At 46.1% G+C, this 23,956-nt stretch overlaps 1 protein-coding gene across 1 annotated transcript in view; it reads left to right on the top strand.

Moving 5' to 3' along the window:
* ANKDD1A (ankyrin repeat and death domain containing 1A) overlaps positions 1 to 23,956 on the top strand; it is a 42,546-nt gene that overhangs the window by 14,803 nt on the left and 3,787 nt on the right. Inside the window, exons 4-12 of the mRNA XM_049905687.1 lie at positions 181 to 279; positions 2,989 to 3,093; positions 3,750 to 3,848; positions 11,978 to 12,076; positions 12,607 to 12,705; positions 14,361 to 14,459; positions 19,268 to 19,366; positions 20,447 to 20,545; positions 21,987 to 22,082. Of these exons, the coding sequence (XP_049761644.1) occupies positions 181 to 279; positions 2,989 to 3,093; positions 3,750 to 3,848; positions 11,978 to 12,076; positions 12,607 to 12,705; positions 14,361 to 14,459; positions 19,268 to 19,366; positions 20,447 to 20,545; positions 21,987 to 22,082 (894 nt within the window). The remainder of the gene's footprint in view (positions 1 to 180; positions 280 to 2,988; positions 3,094 to 3,749; positions 3,849 to 11,977; positions 12,077 to 12,606; positions 12,706 to 14,360; positions 14,460 to 19,267; positions 19,367 to 20,446; positions 20,546 to 21,986; positions 22,083 to 23,956) is intronic.

Below are 23,956 nucleotides of genomic sequence, written 5' to 3' on the forward strand. Positions count from 1 at the left end.
TGGCGTATCAGGCTTTATTTAAAAAAAAAAAAATTCTTGCTGTTTGTATTCTAAAGCTTGGAGCTTTCTGGATTAGGTGGCCCCTATGGCCCCTCACAGCTTGATGATTTTGCAATGTGGACAGCAGGACCCAGGTGACACAGCCATGCCTCCTCACCTCCCCCATGTCCTCTCTCCTAGTTTGGGATGAACGCACTTCTTCTGTCTGCCTGGTTTGGCCACTTACGGACCCTCCAGATCCTGGTCAACTCAGGGGCCAAGATCCACTGTGAGAACAAGGTGAGGTCCCAGTTGTTAGCCTTTCACCCCCGCCTGCCTCTCTCCGGATTTGTGCTCATGCTCTTTCCTCCTGCTTTCATCTGCTCCCAGTTGTCCCCATTTGCCCCCACCTACTGCTGCCACCTACCTTGCCTCCTTCTGCCCCTGCTTGTCCCCTCTTCCCTCCCACCTGCCTCTGCCCCCGTTGCTCTAGCCCTTTCAGATCCTTACTGAGCCCCCAGCTGAGCTCAGCCCTGGAAGCTGGGTCCCCTAACTGCTTCCGCAGGAGCTGGGGAGGGCTCCTCCATCAGCATGAAAAGCCTGGGACCCTCTGTCTTCTGATCTCCCACCCTCCTCACCCTTTACTACTCAGTGATCTTGGGACAGTCTCGAGACATCTGGCCAGCCTCCTTATTTACAAAAGAGGAATCAAAGTAACCTCCTTGGAGGGTGGAGGTTGTTTTTGTTGTCGAGTCATTTTCAACTTATAGCAACCCCATGCGACAAAGTAGAACTGCTCTGTAATCTTTAGGGAAGCAGATCGCTAGGTTGTCCTTCCGTGGGACCGCTGGGTGGGTTCAAATTGTGCACACTTTCGGTTAGCAGCCAAGTACTAACCATTTAGCTACCAGGGCTCCTTTGGACAGTGGTTAGGAAGATAAAATGAGAGGGCTGTCCTGCTGGCCCCACTTCCCTGTGGTTGGTGTGGTGGGTTGAGAGGAACACAGGCATCATTTACTCAACTGTGGGACCGTGGGGGAGCTATTGACTGCTCTGAGCTTAGTCTTCACGTCTGATGATGGGGGCGCTGGTACCCACCCCTGAACTGTGGGAGAAGCCAGTGTAGCTCGGTGTCATGCCTGACACATGGGGGACCGAGCAGTCCCTTCCCTGGTGTGGGCTGTGGCTGGGGGGACCCTGTTGAGGGCTTCTGTGCTCCACGAGGCAAAATCCTGGAATCCTTCCACTGGTGCCTCAACGTATGGGGACTCAGTGGCTCTTATGAAGATGCAAACACTTCAGGGCCATAGTACCCTCAGCCAGAGCTTCTCAACCTGGGTCCTTGGAGAGAATTCACCGGATCCATAAATTCGATGGGGAAAAAATTACATATTTATTTTCATTATCTTTTACTTAGAAATTTAGCATTTCTTTCAATGATGGGTGTAGGCAACGAATCATACAGTATTAGTGTTACCTGTGACTTTGCCACCTATGGAAAATGTGGCCATTCCCATTTTCATATCACATTATAGTTTTTTCAAAATGCAATTTATGTTCTTTACTACTTTGAATTTACAGTAGCTACTAGAGCCTTTTTTTAGAGCCACCCCCAGATTTTGTTTAATAGATTAATAAAAAAGCACATATATTACTGGCTTTAGTTTACCATGTTGTTGTTAAAACCAAAAAAAACCCAAACCCAGTGCCGTTGAGTCGATTCTGACTCATAGCGATCCTATAGGACAGAGCGGAACTGCCCCATAGAGTTTCCAAGGAGCACTTGGTGGATTTGAACTGCTGACCCTTTGGTTAGCGCTGTAGCACTTAACCACTATGCCACCAGGGTTTCCATGTTGTTAGTTGCCGTCAAATCGATTCGGAACCATGGTGACCCCTGTGTGCAGAGTAGAACTGCCCCACAGGGTTTTCAAAGCTGTGACCTTTTGGAAGCAGATCACCAAGCCTATCTTCTGAGGTCCCTCTGGGCACCATTTATGCCACTCCGGAACTCGTCAGGTATTAGTGATACTTAACCTTCAGAGTTTGAGCGTTACTTACTGCCCTCCTCTGTATCCCTCCTTTAGACATGTTCATCAGGGCTTGTCTTTTTCCCTCCAATGGGATATTGCAATTGGGTGGTGGGCAGTTACTGGGGGGACAAAAGGCTGTTTAGATCACTGGGGGTCTACTTAGATGAAATTTCAGAGTCACGCAAAAGGAGCTTAAGATAGAGCTCTAAGACCTTTCCAGCTACTAAGAACTTTCAAGTGTGAATTTGCCAGTAGTTTCCACAAGTGTTTGTTGAGTGCCTACTGTGTGCCCTGCCTGTGCTGTGAAGCATGGGGCCTGCTGTGTAGGTTATAGACAGAATTGCGTCTGGGGCCAGAGACCTCCTTCCTGTCTACCCTCCTCCCCAGGCCACTTCCTTCCAGTCCCTGCAGAGCGTGTCTGCTGTCAGTCCTCCTGATGCTGGAGGGTCAGGAGGTCACCTCCTGTGACACACATGGGGCCCTCTGTCACCTGCTTCTTCACTTGCAGCTATAGGAAGGCAGGTGCCTACAGCCTTCAGAGCAGTGTTCTGTGGGCATGTTCTGGGACACCTTAGTGCTACACCACCTCACCTGAATCTTTTTTCAGTTTATAAAATACTTTCATGTAGGTGATGCCATCCGTTCCTTTCACCTGCTCCTGAGGTAGTCAGAAATTAGCATCCCAGTCTGACCTATGAGAAAATGGAGGCTCAGAAAGGTAGATGTGTCTTGCCAAGAACACAGAACTGATACGTGCTGGAGCTGGGGTTTGAACTCTGGTGTCCTGATCCCCAGCAACCCCTGTGAGACTGAGTAGGCCCCGTGGTTATCCCAGAGGCCCATCTACCATTCACCATGTTGTTTCCAAGGGGAAGCTGCATCCTGGGTCCCAAACACTCATGGTTTGGTGGACAGCCGGGTTGTGAGAAGGGTCTCCCTTCCCAGACTGCAGGGACCACCCTGGGCTTGTTTCCAGGACGGCCTGTCCCTACTGCACTGTGCAGCCCAAAAAGGCCATGTGTTGGTGCTGGCATTCATCATGGAGGACCTGGAGGATGTGGCCCTGGACCACGCTGACAAGGTGAGCGCCGTCTTAAGGCTGTTTGTCCTTCTCATTGAGCCTGGGGCTCTGGGGCCTCTCCTGCCCACCGGCTCCCCTGGTGCCTGCATTCCTTGAACATGTCCTTTGAGCTATGGGTAATGCAGACCCAGGCCTGGCTCGGGAGCTTCTGGTCTGGAAGGGGTGTTAGGGAACAGATGTGCAGGATACAGGGGAACACGGTCCATCCCCTCGGGGAGGCCCTGGTCAAGGACTAGACAGGCTCAGAGAAGGGAGCCCTGCTCTCTGCTTCCTGGAGGAGGTGGCATTTGGTGATTGAATTGGATTCTGTGGGTAAGATTGGGGGGCGGGGGGCATTCCACATGAAGCGGAGCACATGACCAGAGCTTTTGAGGTGGAAAGGGGTGCTTTGTGTGTGAGTTCAGATCTATTGGGATATCGAGAGTAAAGGCTAGAGGGGTGGTGGGAGCCCCTCATGGAGACTGTGGCCCCCAGCCTCAGGTCTCTCGGAAGCATGGATCCCACTGAGTGGCTCTTTGGGGGTTGGGTCTGGGCTTTCAAGATGGAGTGTGTGGAGAGGGGAGGGGCAGTGGCTGGGGAGCAGAAAGCAGGTGGGCAGGGTGGGAATAAGTGCTCTCCAGGATACAGAAGGCTCACTCTCATTTTCCTCCTGGCAGCTGGGGAGGACAGCATTTCACCGGGCCGCTGAACATGGGCAGCTGGACGCCCTGGACTTCCTAGTGGGCTCTGGCTGTGACCACAGTGTCAAAGACAAGGTATGGCTCTGACTTTTGGGTTGTGGGGAGACCAAGTCTCTGGGCTCCTGACAGGATGCAGAACCCCCTGCCACCATCTGGGTGCTGGCACCTCACCTGTGCTGGAGGAGTGGGCGCCACAAGGCCTGAGCATGTCTCATGTTCATCCAGCAAAATTTTATGAGGACCCTCTATGGGTCAGGCCCGAGCTTCAGGTTGGGGATACAAAGATGCCCGAGATATGCTCCTTACTCAAGGAACCCAGCACCAGCATCCTGGTGAAGAGCTATGATCCCACGTAGGGAGCTGAGACAGCAAATCTGAGCAGTGGGTAGTCACAGCCTGGAGAGGCTGAGTAGGACTGGGATTCCACCCGGGATGTCTAATGTTGGGGGGAGTCCCTGGGTGATCTAAACAATTAACTCGCTTGGCTGCTAACTGAAAGGTTGGAGGTTCAAGTCCACCCAGGAGTGCCTTGGAAGAAAGCCCTGCTGATTTGCTTCTGAAAGGTCACAGTTCTGAAAACCCTATGGAGTGCAGTTCTACTCTACAACACATCGGCCGCCATAAGTGGGAACGACTTGATGGCAACTGGGCTTTTTTTTTATTGTTGGGGGTTAGGGGAGATGGTAGCCACCTGCTGTTTATTTGCTTTCTTTGAAATTTAACGTTCTACTATTTTATGGTTACAAAGGGGCCCTAGTGGTGCAGTAGTTACACGCTCTGCTGCAAACTGAAAGGGCGGCAGTTTGAACAGACCAGCCACTCTATGAGAGAAAGATGTGGCAGTCTGCTTTCTGTAAAGATTGCAGCCTTAGGAACCCTGTGGGGCAGTTTGTCTCTGTCCTTCCTACAGGGTTGCTATGAGTTGGAATTAACTCTACAGCAATCGGTTTGGTTTTTGGTTTTACTGCGGTTATGGCAAAAATAGGATGGAAGCGCTGAGGAGGGAGCAGCTCACTCAGAGAGGAGAGCTTGCAAGCAGGATTTCATCAATCTGAGGAGGGACTGGAGGCAACTAGCCAGCAAATTACTCAGATCAATAGACCATTGGAAATCAGTGGGTAAAATATGGTGTAGCAGATTCTCAACGATGCTTCCAGTGAAAGGATGATCAACGTGTTTGGCCAGGATCGAGGGAGTTCTGTTGATAAGTTAGTGACAGAGAAAATGGTTTATGTGGAGCACCACAGGCAGGGTCGGATTATCCGACAGGCAAGGTACGCACATTTTAGTGGAAAATATTCGAGTTTTCCTTATCTGACAGGTTTCCACCTTACACACATTCCAGCTTTCACAGGCTTTACTCTATATACTTTGCCACAATAAAAAATAATTAAAAAAATTATGTATATGTGCTAAATTTTGTATTTCCAGATTAGGAGTGTTTTCATTTTGAATTTCATTTGAGAAGAGGGCACAGTAAGTTTTTCAAGGCTTTGGGCCACTAAAGGTCTAAATCCTACAAGAACTTTGTGACTTGCTAAGGGGGATAGACTTGTGAGAACCGATAGCAGGTCATGCCACAGGTGCTGTAACGGTAGGGCTGCTTTGAGAGTCCAGCGAGAGGGATTGTTTGGAACAGCCAGGCCTCACAGAGGTGGAGATGCCAGGCATCCCTGTAGGTGGAAGGGGGAGGGCCCCAGCCAAGGCCAAGGCCACCTTCCGCCCAGCTCTCCTGCCTCTGAGCCCCCTGCCCTGCCCCAGCCCGAGTACCCTGCAGCTTCAAAGGGCAGGACTTGGGTATTTATAACCCAGAAAGAAGAAAGCCCTGCACTGTCTCCACACCCCTGCTGACTGGGGGCACGTGTCAGCCCCCAGGGTTCACCCACTTCCTTTGTGTCTCTTTGAACACAGAGACATCATGCAGTGACCACGTTTCCCACAGCGTGCATCCTGGCTCAGAGCTGACTAGGCGTGCTGTGTGCTTCTCTAGGGCAAGGTGCAGGAGCAGAACACACAAAGCTGCTGAGGAGGGATTTTTTTTTTCAGGTTTAAAAAAATTTTTATTATGGTAAAGTATATGTAACAAAACATTTGCTATTTTAACCATTTTTACTTGTACAATTCAGTGACATTAATTGCATTCACCATTATTGAACGACCATCACCACTGTCCATTGCTGTTTTTTATCACCCCAAACTGAAACTCAGTACCCCTTAAGCAACAACTCCCTGTATATAGACTTTTAAATTTTAAAAAAGTACTTTAAAAAACTTACAAAATAACACATATTCATTGGGAAAAACATTCCACATTATAGAAATATGGAATATTTCTACATGAAATATAGAATATAGTGACATGCCCCAGAAATCCCTACCATGAGGAGGGATTTTTAAGCTTGATTTTTATTTATTAATATAACATCCTGATGATCACATAGGAAATGAAACGTTTCAGCCTTGATTCCATAAAGTGGTTACAGCTGTTTTATGTATGCGTGGGTTTATAATTTGGGGCTTATGTCTTTAAGAATTTTAAGCGCTAGGTTGGATTTGGTATATGTCTAAATCTTTATTGGACCCCGAAAGATCTGTGCCTAAATGTGAATATCTTGATTCCTTTCTCAGGAATAGGATAGGCAAGGATGGAGGTAAGCTTGAGCTTAGGAGTCAGGCAGACATGGGTTCAAATCCTGGGTCCACTACTTTCTAGGAATTCCTGGGTGGTAAAAACGGTTAACTCAATGAGCTGCTAACCAAATAGTTGGAGGTTTGAGTCTACTCAGAGGAGCCTGGGAAGAAAGTCTTGGTGATCTGCTTCTGAAAAACTAGCCATTGAAACCCTTGTGGAGCACAGTTTACTCTGATGCACGTGGGTTGAGTCAACTTGACAGCAGCTGATACTGGTAGCTACTTATTAGCTGGGAGACCTTAGACAATTACCTTTTTGTAATGTCCTTGTTAGGTTTTGGTTTCTGGATTATGCTGGCTTTATAAAATGAGTTGGGAAGTGTCCCCTCCTCCTCTGTTTTCTGAAAAAAAAAATGTGTGTAATATTGATATTATTTCTTCCTTAAATGTATAATAGATTTTACCAGCCAATGAAACCATCTGGGCTTGGAGTTTTCTTTGTGAGAAGGTTTTTGATTGCTAACTCAATTTCTTTAACAGATACAGAGCTACTCAGAAGTTCTATTTATTCTCAAATCAGGTTTGGAAGCTGTGTTTTTAAAGAAACTTGTCTATTTCATTAAGTTATTGAATTTATTGGCATAAAATTGTTTGCAATATTCCATCACTTTCCTTATGATGTCTCTAAGACCTGTAGTGAGGTCCCCTTTTCATTCCGGATATTGGTAACTTATACTCACTCAATCTCTTAATCTTAATTAGTCTTGCTAGGTAGGGGCGAGAAGTATAGCCAGAATGCTCCTTAGAAGCAAGGATGGTGAGAATTCATCCCACATACTTTGGACATGTTATTAGGAGGGACCAGTCCCTAGAGGAGGACATCATGCTTGGTAAAGTAGAGGGTCAGCAAAAAAGAGGAAGACCCTCAGTAAGATGGATTGACACAGTGGCTGCAACAATGGGCTCAAGCATAGCAATTGTGAGGATGGCACAGAACCGGGCAGTGTTTTGTTTTGTTGTACATAGGTTGCTATGAGTCAGAACTGACTCCCTGGCACCTAACAACAATGACAACAAGGGATTTATCATCTTTTCAAAGAACCAACTTTTGGCTTTGTTAATTTTTGGACAAATTACTTTAAGCCTTGTTGTAGTTGTTAGGTGCTGTCGAGTTGATTCCAGCTCATAGTGGCCCCGGGTCCCAGTAGAGCTGCCCCATAGGGTTTTCTAGGCTGTGATCTTTACAGAAGCAGATTGTCGGATCTTCTCCTGAGAAGCCACCGGATGGGTTCGAATGACAACCTTTCAGTTAGCAGCCAAGCACTTAACTGTTGTGCCACCAGGGCTCCTCCTTTAAGCCTTAGAGGGCTGTTATGAAGATCAAGGAGTGTACATACCTAAGAGGCCAGGCAAACTGTATACGAGGCACTAAACAAATGTTTCCTTTCCAGCAGCCACCTATGACCTGCAGACATGTTTTGTGTAGAGCCCAGGGAGATGAGTACTAGGATATTCACTGCAGTGTTATTTGTAATTCCAAAAAATTAGAAAAAAATCAATGGGCAAATGAAACGCAGTAATTCATTGTGCTGGAATACCATTCAGTAGTTAAATAGAATGACCTGTTGAATTAGCTGGACTTAATTTTTTTCCCCCACTGCTCCTTCAGACCTACTTTCTGGACCCATTATTTCCCACTCCTAGTAAAATTTTGGGCAGTACCGTAGTTTTTCCTTTTAATCACAAGAACAGTCCCCCTCTAGCAATTAAAAGTCCCATCCAATATAATACGAAAATCCCAAGCTCAAGTTTCTCTCCCCACCCAGCCAGGACCTTATGCAGCCCTGGAAACCTGGAAAGAGGGAGGAAGGTGTGGCCAGCCTCTTCACTTTTTCTTCATTGTCGTCTTTTACAGGCTGCTGCTTTGGGTCTCTGCAGAGTGGGCACAGGGGGTGGGAGGCAAGGTTTGGGCCAGGAAAGATCCCCTAAGCCTGGTACTGCTAAGATATGTCTCAGGTTGCTGATGAGAATACAAATGGTCCATTCGCCGTAGAAAACAATTTGGTGGTTCCTTGAAAAGCTACATATAGAGTTACCACCAAAAAAAAACAAGAACAAACCAAACCCATTGCCGAGTCGATTCCGATTCATAGCGACCCTATAGGACAGAGTAGAACTGCCCCACAGGGTTTCCAAGGAGCATCTGGTGGTTTTCTAACTGTGGACCTTTTGGTTAGCAGCCATAGCTCTTAACCACCATGCTACCAGGGTTTCCAAGAGTTACCACATGACCCAGCAATTCCACTCTCCTAGGTGTAGTAAAACCTGTGAAAGCTGGAACCTGTGTAAGGTGGAAACCTATCATAGAAGGAAAATTCACATATTTTCCACTAATAGAGAACAACAGAAAAGTGGTAAGACTGCGCCCTGTCAAAGGTGGAAAACTTTAGAGACCTGGAAGAACAAGGCAGTCCCATTGAATACTGGCTCTCACAGGTTTCACTGTATATACCCAAGAGAAATGAAAATATGTCCACACAAAAATGTGCACACAAATGTTTATAGCAGCATCATTCATAATAATGGAAAGGTAGAAGCTGCCCAAATGTCCTTCAACAGATGAATGGAAAGAAATTGTAGTCTATCCATGCCATGGAATGATAAAACCCAAACCCGTTACTGTCGAGTCAATTCTGACTCATAATGACCTTATAGGACAGAGTAGCACTGCCTCACAGGGTTTCCAAGGAGTGACTGGTGGATTTGAATTGCCGACCTTTTTGGTTAGCAGCTAAGCTCAGGAGCCACGTACTGATCCGTGCTATGACATGGGTGAGCCTTGAAGACTTTATGCAGAGTTAAAGAAGCCAGACACAAAAGCCACATATTGGATAATTCCTTGTATATGAAATGTCCACAACAGGCAAATTCATAGAGGCAGAAAGCAGATTTGTGGTGGGGGAGGTTGGCAGAACCCTGGTGGCGTAGAGACTAAGTGCTACGGCTGCTAACCAAGAGGTCGGCAGTTCAAATACGCCAGGCGCTCCTTGGAAATTCCATCCGGCAGTTCTACCCTGTCCTATAGGGTTCCTATGAGTCGGAATCCACTCAATGGCAGTGGGTTTGGTTTTTGGTTTAGGGACGGGGCGGGGCGGGGGCGCGGTGGGTAGACAAACGGGAAGTGATTACTTAAATGGTATGAACATCCTTCTGGGGTGATGAAAACGTTTGTTTATTTTATGTTTGTTGTTTTTGTTGTTGAGAATATACACAGCAGAACATATGCCAATTCAACAATTTCTACATGTACAATTCAGTGGCCTTGATTACATTCTTTGAGTTTGCAACCATTCTCACCCTGCTTTTCCAAATCGTTCCTTGCCCATTAACATAAACTCGCTGCCCCCTAAGTCTCCTATCTATCTTTCGAGTTGCTGTTGTCCAGTCGATCCCATATAGATAGATCTGAAAAGAGCCCCATGCTCAAGGCAGACGTTCTTCACTAGTTAAGCTAAACAGGAAAAGTTTTGCAATAAGAGAGAGGTGGGGGCTGCACAACATTATGAATGTTCTAGATGCCGCTGCATCGAGCACTTTAAAATGGCTAATTGTATGTTACATGAATTTTGCCTCAATAAAAAAAAGAAAAGAAAAAGATATGTCCTGGGGCCTTTTGGGCCCAATGAGTAGCTAAAGCCGAATCTTCCCTTGTGGGTACTTTTTGGGTTCCTCACTCAGGGGTCCTTGCTATGCCCTCCATCTGTGGCTCCCCTGGACGGACATGCCTTTTCTCTGGCCGGTCACTTCCAGTCGCCCTTCTCTCCCTGGGGCCCCTTCCCCCCTCCAGGTGTCCTCTGAGGTAGAATGCCTTCAAGAATGACTCCAAACAAGCTGCCCTTGTCGGAGTCACCTCTAATGCAAAGGACATTGTATCCTTTGCCCTGCCCAATGGAGCCACTTGTCATGGCTCTGTCACTGTCACCTTTAGAATTCCCAAGTGGAAATGCTTGGGAATTCTAAACTTCCCAACTGCCAGAACTTCTGGCCCTCACATTCCAGGAGACATGTGTCAAGCTCTCCACATGGTCCCCTGGAAGACCCTCTCACATTATTGACTCAGTGAACTAGTATCTACTGAGGGCCTACCCTGTGCCCCAGGCCCTACTCTAGATACTTGGAGAGACTTCTGAGAACAAAAAAGACAGAAATCCCTGCCCTTGTGGTGCTTGTTGTTGTTGTTAGGTGCCGTCGAGTTGGTTCTGACTCATAGTGACTCTATATACAACAGAACGAAACACCACCTGATCCTGTGCCATCCTCGCAATTGTTATGCTTGAGCCCATTGTTGCAGCCACTGTGTCAGTCCATCTCGTTGAGGGTCTTCCTCTTTTCTTCTGACCCTGTACTTTACCAACCATAATGTTCTTCTCCAGGGACTGATCCCTCCTGATAACATGTCCAAAGTATGTGAGACAAAGTCTTGCCATCCCTGGTTCTAAGGAGCATTCTGGCTGTACTTCTTTCAAAATAGATTTGTTCGTTCTTCTGGCAGTCCATGGCATAGTGAATATTCTTCACCAACACCACAATTCAAAGGCATTAATTCTTCTTCAGTCTCCTTTAGTCATTGTCCAGCTTTCGATACATATAAGGCAATCGAAAACACCATGGCTTGGGTCAGGTGCACCTTAGTCTTCAAGGTGACATCTTTGCTTTTAACATTTTAAGGAGGTCTTTTGCAGCAGATTCTCCCAATGCAATAAGTAGTTTGATTTCTTGACTGCTGCTTCCATGGATGTTGATTGTGGATCCAAGTAAAATGAAATCCTCGACAACTTCAATCTTTTCTCCATTTATCATGATGTTGCTTTTTGGTCTGTTGTGAGGTGCTTACGTTCTAGCACAGGGAGCCAGTGAACAATAAGCATAGCATACAACTACATTACGTAGTATGTTAGAAGGTGATAAGCTGTGGGGGGGTGGTGGTAAAAGGCAAGCAGAACAAGTTGGTGGATCAGGAGTACAGGGGGTGGGAATGTCCGTTTTAAATTGTGTGGCGAGGGTAGGCCTCAATGAGAAGCGAATGTCTTGAGCAAAGAGAAGAACTTGGAAAACATTCTGCTGGGTGAATGGGAGGTGAGTGGCTGGGCCAAGGAGCTGCCTGGGACCAGCTGGAGCACAGAGGGGAGCCAGGAACTCCGTCCTTGAGAAACGAGAGCGTGCTGGAGGAGTGATTGGCTTTAGACAGGAGCTCGGAAAGTTGTTTTTATTTTGCTGTTGTTTTATAAAGTAATGTGCCTGCCTGGATGCTCAAAAAAAGAGAGACCAGGACGTGGCCCCTGAAAGTGGCTCTGGCTGTAGTTCTTGGCAAAGTTCTCAGGGGCAGGGTGGCACTGGCCCCAAGTGCAGGGCTGCTGCCCATCATGGGGCTACACTGTGACCCTGCGCGTGTCACTCTGTGCTCCGGGCCTCAGCTTCTGAGTCTGTAACATGAGGGGGCGGGTCTAGACGGGCCTCAGGGCCTGAGAGCATCTGTGATTCTGCCAGCCCCTTAGGAGCCCTTCTCTCTGCAGGAGGGGAACACAGCCCTTCACCTGGCTGCTAGCCGGGGCCACGTGGCTGTGCTGCAGCGACTCGTGGACCTTGGGCTGGACCTGGAGGAGCGGAACATGGTGAGCCACCCGCTGCAGCCTGGCCTGGAGGGTGCAGAGACATGTGAACTCACTGCCTCCAAGGCACGGTCTGATTTTCCCCTGGTGGAGACCCCAAAGCCAGGAAGCTGAGGACATGTTCCCTGACTAGCAGCCACTAGGAAAAGACAAGCAGCAGCACAAGACTCCAGGGCTAGCGGGGGCATCAGGCATGACGATTGCCAAGAAACGATATGCATAGTGTGTGCTCCAAGAAGGGAAGTCACCATGGCCAGGATGTGCAAGGACGGCTTCCCAGAGTAGGAGGAAAAAAGGTGGAGAGCAGGGATGAGGCGGCTTGAAGGGTGAGGAGAGCGTGAGCAGAGGTGTTGGAGGGAATGTACCATGTGCTCCACAAAGTGAGAAAACCAGGGCGGGGCTCAAGGTCATTGTCCTCAGCAGCAGAGCTGTTGAGAACTCAAACCCCTGGAGCCATGGAGCTAGGGCTGTTCTCTCACCTGCGGCTTGGCCTCAACCTCCATACAGTCCTCAGACATCTTCCTGTGTTTCAGGAGGGCCTGACCGCCCTGCACACGGCTGCTGAAGGGATCCACCCTGACTGCCTGCAGGTTCTCCTCAGGGCTGGGAGCTGCGTGAACGCCCTCACTCGGGTAGCTCCCCACGCCCACCATCTGCCCTTGGCCACCGAGTCAGAACCATGTCAACAGTAACTGCCACAGCATTTGCTGAATGTTGAGTGAATGGAGGCTTCGAGGCAGCAAGCCCAGGTTCTGGTCTAGGCTTCTCCACTGCTAAGCTCTGTAACTTTGGGCAAGTTACTTAACCTCTCTGAGCACTGTTTCCCAACCATAAAATGGGATTGATATGTGCTCGTTTTTTACACTGTTGTGAGGATTAAATCCCCAGTCCAGTGCCCAGGATATAAGTAGGGACTCAACACCTGTCAGTACTGTCTTCTTATTGTCCGGCACTTGATAGGTCACAAAGCCCCTTCATACCTATTGCTTCCTAAAAATGCCTCCCTTTTTTCAGATGAAAAAACTGAAGCTTAGAGAGTTTCATTGACTTTCTCAGGGTCACAGAGCAAAGCTGAGTCTCAAAAGCCTGTTTCCCTGACTCTGGAATTCATGACCTGAAAGGTTTGCCCTGGCTAGTGGTGGGGGGTCCTTTGACATGGAGGCCCACCTGTGCCATGGCCATACAAGCCCACAAAGCTGGTGCCTGGGGTGTGACCCCAGGATGGACCTCCTCTCTCCCTCATCCTTGTACTCTTCAGGCCTGGTAGAAATTCTCCCAGAAAGGAGGGTTGTGGCTTTTCTTTAGGTACACGTTTCATTTTAAATCAGTGACAAATAAATTTCTTGGCTTGTTGAATGGCTTCAGGAGCTGGAATTCTTAATTTGTTCCAAATTTCAATAATAATAGCAAAATATAGTTTAAAAATCAACAGAGGAATTAAAATGGCATGCTAAAAATATTTATGTAATCAAAAAGAAGACAGTCAAGGAGGAACCAAAAACATAGAAGACATATAGAGAATAAATAGCAAAATGGCAAATGTAAATTCAGTATTGCCAGCATTAAACCCCCCTGAATGTAAACAATGGTTTGTACATCACAAAACACTTAATTCGCAAAATTCTTCTGGGGAAGTGACTGTCCCAGGGCACCCAGCTAATGCCCTTCATTGGCATGGTGTTGCTCTTTGGTCAGCAAGGCCCCTTTTCTGTGCCCAGCATGGTATTAGGTACTGGGAGAGGGGGCAACAAAGGGAAATGACACGGCTGCCTCCCTATTAGTAGCAGCAACAGGAGTTCAGAGATTGGAGAGGGGGTGTGCCCGGCTGGGGGCTCCCGGGGGTTGGAACTGCCCATGGACTGGGCCTTGTGGCCCAGACTCGGCTGGAGGTTTCTGCAGAAGCCACCTTCCAATTCAACCCTAATACCACCCCTCAGGGTGGTGTGCAGCAGGGTCTGTGAAGAGGGAAAAGCCCAAAGGGATGGTGTTTCCTACCGGAGGTGGACTGATTTCCACCCACCCCATGCAATTTCTGATAGAACTTTTGTAGGGTCACCAACTTCTCCTGGTTTGTCCCATACTGTCCCAATTTTAAAACCGAAAGTCCCATGTCCCAGGAACCCCCTGAGTCCTGTTACTCATGCCCCAAATCCTTGATTTCTCTAGTCTCAGGGTTTAATGGGGATAATAGTCCAAGGGAGGGTGTGAGGCTCAAATGGAATGATGAAGCCCAAACCCTGCTGCGAGGGGTCCTCATGGCATTGCATTGGTGCCCGTTTCCCTCTAGAAGAAGCTGAGCTGCCTTCACTATGCGGCCCTGGGCGGCTCTGAGGATGTGGCCCGGGCCCTTATCCATGCAGGAGCCTGCACCAATGTGGCTGATCATGTAAGTGTGGGGCCTGGATTGAAGGGGGTCTCCACGGGGAAACCACAGTAGGGAAAGACAGGCACCTTGGACCCTTGGTCTTGGGTTGGGACCTGGGCTAGGGGAGCTGGCAACACTTGGGAGAGAGCAACGCTCTAGTTGGAACAGGATTAGAAACCAAGCTCGCATTTCCTCCCAAGTGGATTATCTGTCTATATTCTCCATGCAGTTATCCACTGGGTCTTAGTAATATTCTTCTATATTACACATAGTAGTAGCCTCTAAGTTGTTAAATTTTTTTCCTATTATGACATGTTTGGTACACAGGAAACAGTATAGCCTTATAGTTAAGACATGGACTTTGGTGTCAGCCAGCCTTGCTCTGAGCTCTAGCACTGCCATTCATGAACTAAATGACCTTGGGCAAGCTGCTAAGCATCCCTGGGCCTCTGGTTCCTCATCTATGGGTACTACTATTATTCCCATTGTATAAAATGAGGAAACCTCTATTGTTTGGTTGCCTCCAGCATAGGAGTCAGCAGAGCCAATACCCTCAAAAAGTTTTCATCTGACCCAACAACTCCACTCCGAGGAGAAATGAAAACATATGTCCACACAAAATCTTATACACAAATGTCTATAGCAGCATTAATCATAATAGCCAAAAGATGGAAACAACCCAAATGTCCATCAACTAATGAATGGATAAACAAAATGTGGTGTATCCGTGTTGTTGTTGTCAGGTGCCATCCAGTCGGTTCCAACTCGTAGTGACCCTACGTACGACAGAACAAAACACTGCCTGGTCCCACACCATCCTCACAATCATTGTTATGCTTGAGCCCATTGTTGCAGCCACCATGTCAATCCATCTCGTTGAGGGTCTTCCTCTTTTTCACTGATGGTGCAGTGGTGAAGAACTCGGCTGCTAACCAAAAGGTTAGCATTGGAATCCACCAACTGCTCCTTGGAAACCCTATGGGACAGTTCTACTCTGTCCTATAGGGTCGCTATGAGTCAGAATCAACTCACTGCAATGAGTTTTTTTGTTTTTGGTATATCCATACAATGGACTATTATTCACCCATAAAAAGTAATGATGTATTGATATATGCTACAACATGGATAAACCATGAAAACATTATGCTAAATAAGCCAGTTACAACCAACCACATATTGTATGATGCCATTTGTATGAAGTGTTCAGAATAAGCAAATCTATAGAAACACAAAGTAGATTAGTGGTTGCTTAGGGCTTGGGAGATTTGGGGTTATGGGTGATAGCCAAAGGGTATGGGGTTTCTTTCTGAGGGATGTAAAGTTTCTAAAATTGACTGTGGTGATGGTTGCAAATACCTGTGCAGATACTAAGTATGTACATTGACTTGTACATTTTAAAATGGTGAATTGTATGATATGTGAATTATTTCTCAATAAAAATGTTTTTAAAAACTGACAAAGCAACTATCATTATATCTTCATAGAAAAAAAAAAAATACATGTTTTACCCATAAAAGTGGGAAGGACATAATCTCAAAGTAAAAGATGGATTGTTTAAATTAAACTAATTTATTAAAAAGAGAGAGACTGTAAGCAAAGTCAAAAGCCAAATGACAAACTGGAATCACAGATAAAAGGCCTAAGTCTTCCTAATATATAGAGTTCCTACCAAGTCATTACAGAATAAAAAATAACAAACCCAAGAGAAAAATGGCCAACGAATATGGACAGACAGTTAAAAGAAAAGGAAATACAGATGACTTTTCAAAGAAATGCATATTAATACTATATGGGGATACCATTCACCACTTACCAGACTGGCAAAAAACCAAAATTTTGCCAAATATGTTGACAAAGCTGTGGCGAATAGGCACCATCACGTCTTATTGGAGGAAGTATATATTGGTACAATCTGTTCAGAAGGCAGTTTGGCAATAGGTATGAAAAGTGCAAATGCATGTACCTTTGACCCAACAAATCCACTTCTAGGAATGTATTCTATAGATGTACTTCCACAATTACGGAATGATATGTGTACAGGGTTTTGTTGTTGTTGTTGTTGTCACAGTATTGGTTGTAATAGCAAAAGATTTGAAACCACATTTAAGTAGGAGACAATTTAAATAAATTATGGCTCATCCAAGCAATGGAATACTACGTAGCTATAAAAAAAAGAGTGAGAGTCATAAACAGGAATGAGGTTCTGATACATGCTGCAACATGGACTAGCCTGGAAAACATTATGCCACATGATAGAAGCCAGACACTAAAGGATAAATACTGTATGATTCCCCTTATATGAAATACCTAGAATAGGCAAGTTTATAGAGACAGAAAATGGATTCGAGATTACTAGGGGCTGGGGAGGAAGGAATGGAAAGTTACTGTTTAATGGACACTAGGTTTCTGTTTGGGGTGATGAAAACATTTTGGAGAGTGGTGATGGCTGGACAACATGGTGACTGTAATGCTACTGAACAGCATGCTTAAAAATATTGCCGTTTCAACCATTTTCGCACGTACAATTCAGTGACATTAATTATGTTCACCATATTGCACAGCCGTCACCATTATCTGTTTCCAAATGTCTTCAGCCCTTAACAGAAAGGTACTTTTGGTTTTTAAAATACAATATAAAACAATTAAAAGCAATGCTTGGTCTCTTACCACTCCCTGTTCCCATCATATTTCCTCACACCTGTTTCTAGGAAGAACAGAGCCACATCCGGCGTATTGGGAGATTGTGTCTCCAGCCCTGCCAATTCCTGGAAACCAGATGGCTTTTACTTCAGAGCTGGGTACTTGAGCTGATTTCCAGTCTCTGCCTACTCACTCTCCCAGCAGACTGTCTTTTGGCCTGATTTTGATTTCACAGTTACCTGGCAATGATCTGAGGACACTTACGAAGTTATTTTACAATAGTTTTACCTGTTTCCCACCTCCTGCCCAAGATGTGGTTCAGAATACTTTTTGGCACTTTCGTGATTTGGGTTTGGAATTACATTATGCATGTAAATTAATGTAAGAGAAATGGTCTTCTTTATAATATTTTATTTTTCTCCTAGGAATGTGATGTCTTGCCATTCCTTTATGTCTTCTTTTTTATAATATTTGATTATGTTTTCAGTGAAAGCTTCCACAGCAAATTAAGTTCCCATTTGACAATTTCTACACAAGCTTTTCAGTGACATTAGTTACATTTTTCACAATGTGTCAACATTGTCATTAATTGCGTTCTGGTTGTTCTGTTTCCAGTATTCCCTGCCCTCCCCTCCCCCTTGTCTTCTCGTCTTTGCTTTAGAGTAATTGTTGACCTTTTGGTCTCATATAGATGGTTTTTGAACGGAGCCCTGTAAAACCAAAAAACCAAACGCATTGTTGTCGAGTCGATTCCAACTCATAGTGACCCTATAGGACAGGGTAGAACTGCCCCATTGGGTTTCCAAGGAGCAAACTGCCAACCTTTTGGCTAGCAGCCAAGCTCTTAACCACTATGCCACCAGGGCTCCATGGATAATATTCTTTATTTTGTGTGCCAGTCCATGATTTCACTAAAAGGTGACCTCAGGGAATAGTTTTGTTTCTAGGTTTAAAGAGTATCTCAGGACAATAGTCTCAGGGAGTCCTCCAGTCTCAACTGGTCAAGTAAGTCTAGACTTTTTGAGAATTGTTTGGGTCTATCTATCGTGGCCCTGATCAGAACAGTCAGTAGTGGTAACCGGGCATCATCACCTAGTTCTCCTGGTCTTAGTTTCTTTAATATTTCTTAGTGATGTTATGTAGATTATTTTTGGCTTGCTTTTGTTATATCCACTTCCAAGTATATCCTTCATAAGTACTTTATAATTTTTGGTTGTCACTGTGCGTAGAATATCTTAAAATTACCTGTCATTTCTTCTAGGCATTCAATAGAGGAATGTTACCGACTTGGGCACTTTATCTTCCATGTGACTTTTTTATTAATTCTTCTAGGTTTTGTGTGTGTGTGTTTGTGATTGTAACAACTGTTCTTTAACCTTTTTATATGCAATACGTGAGAGTGTTTTCCACAATAAATAGGGATCTGCACCATCGATTTTATTGGCTGTGCACTATTCTGTAGTGTTTGTGTCACCACATTGTCTAGAGATGGGAGGTGCTGTGGCAGCATCTCCACTTTGTCACTTACAGTCAGGGGGCCACAGGGGACCATTGGGGGTGCTTCCTCCAGCCTCGAGAGAGGTCTAGGAAGAGCACTGAATTTGGAGTGAAATGTCTGCTCTGGTCCCACTGGCTGTCATTTCTTCATTCTATACTTAGTTATTAGGCATCTACGTAGTTGCTGGGGGTAGAAAGTCCAGTGAAACAGCCCTTATTAACTATGTGCTCTTGAGCAAGTTGTTTAAGTTTTCTGAATCTTAGTGTTGCCGTTTGCAAGGTGAGAATACTAGTAAGAATGCCAGCCTCTATACTTTCTGTGTTGCTGTGTGGATTAAATGAGATGTCAGAGAATCTTCGGGTGTTGTTGCTAGAAGGGTCCTGAGCAGACACTGCCTGCCAGATGAAGAGTACCAGAGGAGGGAGAGGACTTGCCTCAGGTCACATAGCAAGTCCTGGCATAGCAAGGTCTCAAACTTGGCTCTTCAGGTTCCCGCTCAGCTTGAGGATCAGTTCTGGGGTCCAAGGATTCAAGCTTTAGGGCTGTAAATGCCTCAGGCTACCCATGTAGACTGAGAAGCAACAAGGGTCAAACAGACACCTACACCCCTTCCTACTTCCACCTCCCAGCACCACCCTGCAGCTGGGTAATCGTAGAAGGAACCCATCGACAGATCTGTTTGTCCCCACAGCAGGGTGCTTCTCCCATACACCTCGCTGTGAGGCACAACTGCCCAGCCCTGGTGCGGCTCCTCATCGACACCCAGAGTAACCTGGATGCCACCGACAATGTAAGTGTCTCAGCAACCGTCTTGGGCTCCGGGGAACCCCTGGTCACCCTGACAGATGGTCAGGGCTTGGCTGTTGTCTCCTAGCTTGGCCCAAACTCAGGGTATTGCTTTTTAAGTCTTTAAAAAGCTGTTTGAATATTTGTTAAAGGTAGCATCATTTTATTTATTAACCATTCTCCTATTTTGAACACTTCGGTTGTTTCCAAGTTTTTGTCATAATATATATAACACTTCACTAGACATCTTCATATATTCAACCTTTTCCTTTCATTGATTTTTTTCCCTCAGGGAGAATTCCCAGGGCAGGGGTGACTAGGGTAGTCTTGAGTAACAAGTGGCCTCTGAGTCCTGAAGTTGTGGTCAGCCAGGAGCCCTTTAAAATCCCTGTCCCCACAATCCAGCCTCAAATCACATGAAACTCAGTGCTGGCAAGACTAGGGAACCCACAACCACTGGAAGTAGAAAGCAGTTTGGCAGAATAGAGCACACACCTTTGAAATGTATTTGCACTTCCAGGAATTGAGCCTCAAGAAATATAGTAAAAGCTTCATGCACAAAGATGTTCATTGCAGCCTTGTTTATCAGAACTCTATTTGAAAATGACCCAAATATTTGATAATAGAGAAGTGGTTAGAAAAACTATAGCGCACACATAAGTACGGTATCATGGAGCTATTAAAAATGGTGTTTATCAGAGTTTATAAAACATGTAAAGTGTTATGTTGGGTAGAAAAATAGGGTGCAAAATGTGTATCAGGATGATCTCAAATATATAAAACCAGCAAAGTAAAAAATTCTGCATTAGAGAAAAGACTAGAAAAAATTACCGGGGTTGACTTAGAGTCGTGAGCTAGTGAGTAGTTTTTCTTTCTATTTTTCCCTCTTTCTTTCTTGTGTTCTCCAAGTTTTCTCTGGTGAGTATTATATATATGATTAAGCCCAGCCCCTACCCCCAACTTCTTACAGAAACTCTGCTGAGGCCTGGTTGGGGGTATACCTGCCTTGGTCTTGGCCTGGCTTGAGCCACAGGTTACCCCTACATGCTTTTCTGCTCACCTGTCCCCTCGGCTTCTTCCCCAGAGGCAGCAGACGCCCCTCCACCTCGCCGCTGAGCATGCCTGGCAGGACATAACAGAGATGTTGCTCGTTGCTGGGGCTAACTTACACCTGAGAGATAAGGTACCTCTGCTCACCCCTCATCTCCCCTTCCAGCTTCCATGGCTCCCTCTTTGCCAAAGACCTTGATACGACGAATGCCTCCTCCCTACACCCTGTCCGAGTGTTCAAGGCTTCTTTAGCCATTTATGTACCAGCTCAAATGCAGCTTCCTCCAGGAAGCCTTCCTGCCCCTCCACCACCTGTGCTGTCTCCTCTGAGGTCCCTCAGCACTTGGCCCCTCTCCTGGTCTGGGTCTGTGGTATGGCAGTTTTCTATTTTGTGCCTGCTATCAGGCTGTGAGCTCCTTGAGTCACCTGGTGGGGGCGGGGAGGGGGATGGAGATACAGCCACCACCACTCTGCCCCCTACATGTGGGGAAGGCAGGGGGAAGCTTGCCAGGTCATCGTGCCTCTGGGGTGGCTACCTCCTCAGCAGGCCAGAGGACGGAAGAGGAGCTGAAGACTTGGGCTCCTTGAGGTTGGGGAGGTCACAGGCTCGTGAGGGGAAGGGCACTTGTACATGTGGCCCAGATAGGCCCACCCTGGGATGATGCGATAGAACTGAGAAGGGTAAGGATCAGGCTCTGAGGCTGGACATGGGAGGGCATTCCCTGGCAGGCTTCGAGCTGGCCCAAGGACAGCTGGCCAAATGCAAAGAGGAGCGTCCCTTCTCATTGACGGTCCCTGGAGGTGGCCAAGGCTGGCTCCACACTGGAGGCCTAAGGGCCTGAGGAAAACCAAACCAGTTGCCATCAAGTTGGTTTTCACTCATGGTAACCCCATGTGTGTCTGTGTAGAACTGTGCTCCATAGGGTTTTTTCAGTGGCTAGTTTTTCAGAGGAAACCCTTGTGGCGTAGTGGTTAAGTGCTATGGCTGTTAACCAAGAGGTCAGCAGTTCAGATCCACCAGGTGCTCCTTGGAAACTCTATAGGGCAGTTCTACCCTGTCCTATAGGGTTGCTATGAGTTAGAAATCGACTCGACGGCAGTGGGTTTGGTTTTTGGTTGGATTTTTCAGAAGTAGATCCCCAGGTCTTTCTTCCTAGGTGCCTCTGGGTAGACTTGGACTCCCAACCTTTCAGTTAGCAGCCAATCACTGTTAACCACTGCACCCTCCAGGGACTCCAGGAGACTGAGGGGAGGGAGCAAACGTGACATAATGAGCCCAAGCCCCCTTCTGTGGGCTCTGGTTTCTCCATCTGAGAAATGGGGGCAGTAACACTTACCTCACAGAGGGTGTTGAAGTACAACATTGCCTGAAGTTCGTACTCGAAAGCTTCCTAAATTCCAAACTAAACACAAGGGGTGGTTGCTGGAATTATTACTTATTCTACGTATGACTTTTCTGCTGGAAACCACTTCCTTTGGGTAGGTGGGTCTGTAGCCAGTGCTAGAGGCACCGCACACCCCTACTGTAGAAACGCCTGGTGATGCTGCTTCCTTTTTTCACTTCTTACTTGCAGCAAGGAAAAACCGCCTTGGCGGTGGCCGCCCGCAGCAACCACGTCAGCCTGGTGGACATGATCATAAAGGCTGATCAGCTCTACAGGTGGCAGAAGGTATGGGGCCCCCCACCCAGTCTCTCCACAAGGCCAAGCAAGGGCTGCAGATTGGACTTTGAACCCCAGCCCTGACTGATTCTGGGGCCCCTCAGTTTCCCCATGGGTGATAATCCCTGCCTTTCCTACCACCCAAGGTTGTTTGTGAGGCTCTGGAGATGGATGAGCGTCCAAACCACTCTGAAGTTAGGCTGGCTGAGGCCCATGCCAATGTGGAGATACTCTTGTGTACTTCTGTAAGTCCTGGTTGATGAGTCAATGAATGAATGAATGCATGATGAACGAATGAGTGCATACATGCCTGCATGAATGAGGAAGAGGTGGCAAGTTGCTTCCATCTCACTGCCATCTCCAGGTGAGTAGAACTGCTGCTGGGAGTGTTGTGTTCACGCAGGGGTAGATTAACCAGTACACACAGGATTATGGTAAACAAGGGACACATGGGCTTCACTGTGTTTACTTACTAAAGTGTAGTGCACAGTTTCACATGGTAAAGAATAGATGAAATTGTACACTACGGATTAGTCAGTAAACACAAATAAGCCCATGTGTACCTTGCTTATTAGGTAACCTGTCCCTGTGAGTTCAGGCAACTCTCTCTGAGCTCAGAAGGAGAGCGTGCTGGGATAGATTAGTGATGTCTGCTATGAGACTAGGAAAGAAGATGGCCACATGTAAGGTCACCAATTTGCTCTTCCTGTTGAAGGCAATTGAGGGTGGGATGGGGAGTTTTTTTAGTGTCCTTTATAGTAGTTAAGAGTTACAGCTGCTAAACAAAACGTTGGCAGTTCGAATCCACCAGCTGCTCCTTGGAAACCCTATGGGGCAGTCCTACTCTGTCCTATATGGTCGCTATGTGTCGGAATTTACTCAACGGCAACGGGTTTTTGGTTAGTTAAACAAAAAATAATTTTTGCATTTACTTTGGTTTTTAAAATTAATATGAGATTTATTAAGTTACAAATGTAAAAACCTAGTCTTCCTTAAACTTTTAAATTCATCTTATAAATCTTATTATTCTTTTTATACAACTGGTAAACCAAGGGAAGCCTTTGATTGACAACTGGTCCCATGTTTAAACCTAGTTAATTAAACTACCTTAATTAAACATTTTATACTAAATGAATAAGATTTTCTTTTTAAGCACTTCAGATGCTTCCTAAATTCTTAAGTTATTGGAGTAAATCCAATAAGTCAGACCTATAAATAAAGTGAATCTAAAATGTCTTAAACATTCCAGTGTTGTTTATAAACTTAGGAACATCTCTTACCCCCTCAAATAAAAATCACAATTCCAAAGTCAATTGCTCAATAACAAATTTCAACAGAAATCTTAAGATAATATCTTCCACAGATACGCTGTATTTTCTTAAATGTTACAACCCTTTACATATGATGGATTACTCCTAGATGTAACATCAAAATATCAACACTAAGGGTTGGATTAACTCACTCACCTTTGTACTTAATTGTACACAACTTCAGGGTTTTTTTTTCTTTTTTTTAAAGTCCTTACCCACTAAGACAGTGGCTGTACATTAGAATCCAAATTCCCTACCCCTACCAACTTAATCAGAATCTCTGGGGTGAGATCCAGGCATCGGTATTTCCTAAATCCCCTAGATGATTCCAGTGTACAGACAAGGCTGAAAACATTGCCTAAGGGAATAGTTTTAATCTCCTCAGGGAAGAGTCCAGCTTGCCTGGTGGTCACATCATAGTTTAGAGACTATTGACCAGGATGCAAGAATTACTGTTGCGGACACCAGGTGTCTCACCTTGCACCTTTTAACAACCAGAACCCATGTCTTAGGCTCTCCTGGGCTTAATTTACGCTATTACGTAGTTCTTTTGTCACCTGTCATTTTATCGCC

This window comes from Elephas maximus, chromosome 13 (genome assembly GCF_024166365.1).
Source record: "Elephas maximus indicus isolate mEleMax1 chromosome 13, mEleMax1 primary haplotype, whole genome shotgun sequence".
Classification (NCBI taxonomy): domain Eukaryota; kingdom Metazoa; phylum Chordata; class Mammalia; order Proboscidea; family Elephantidae; genus Elephas; species Elephas maximus.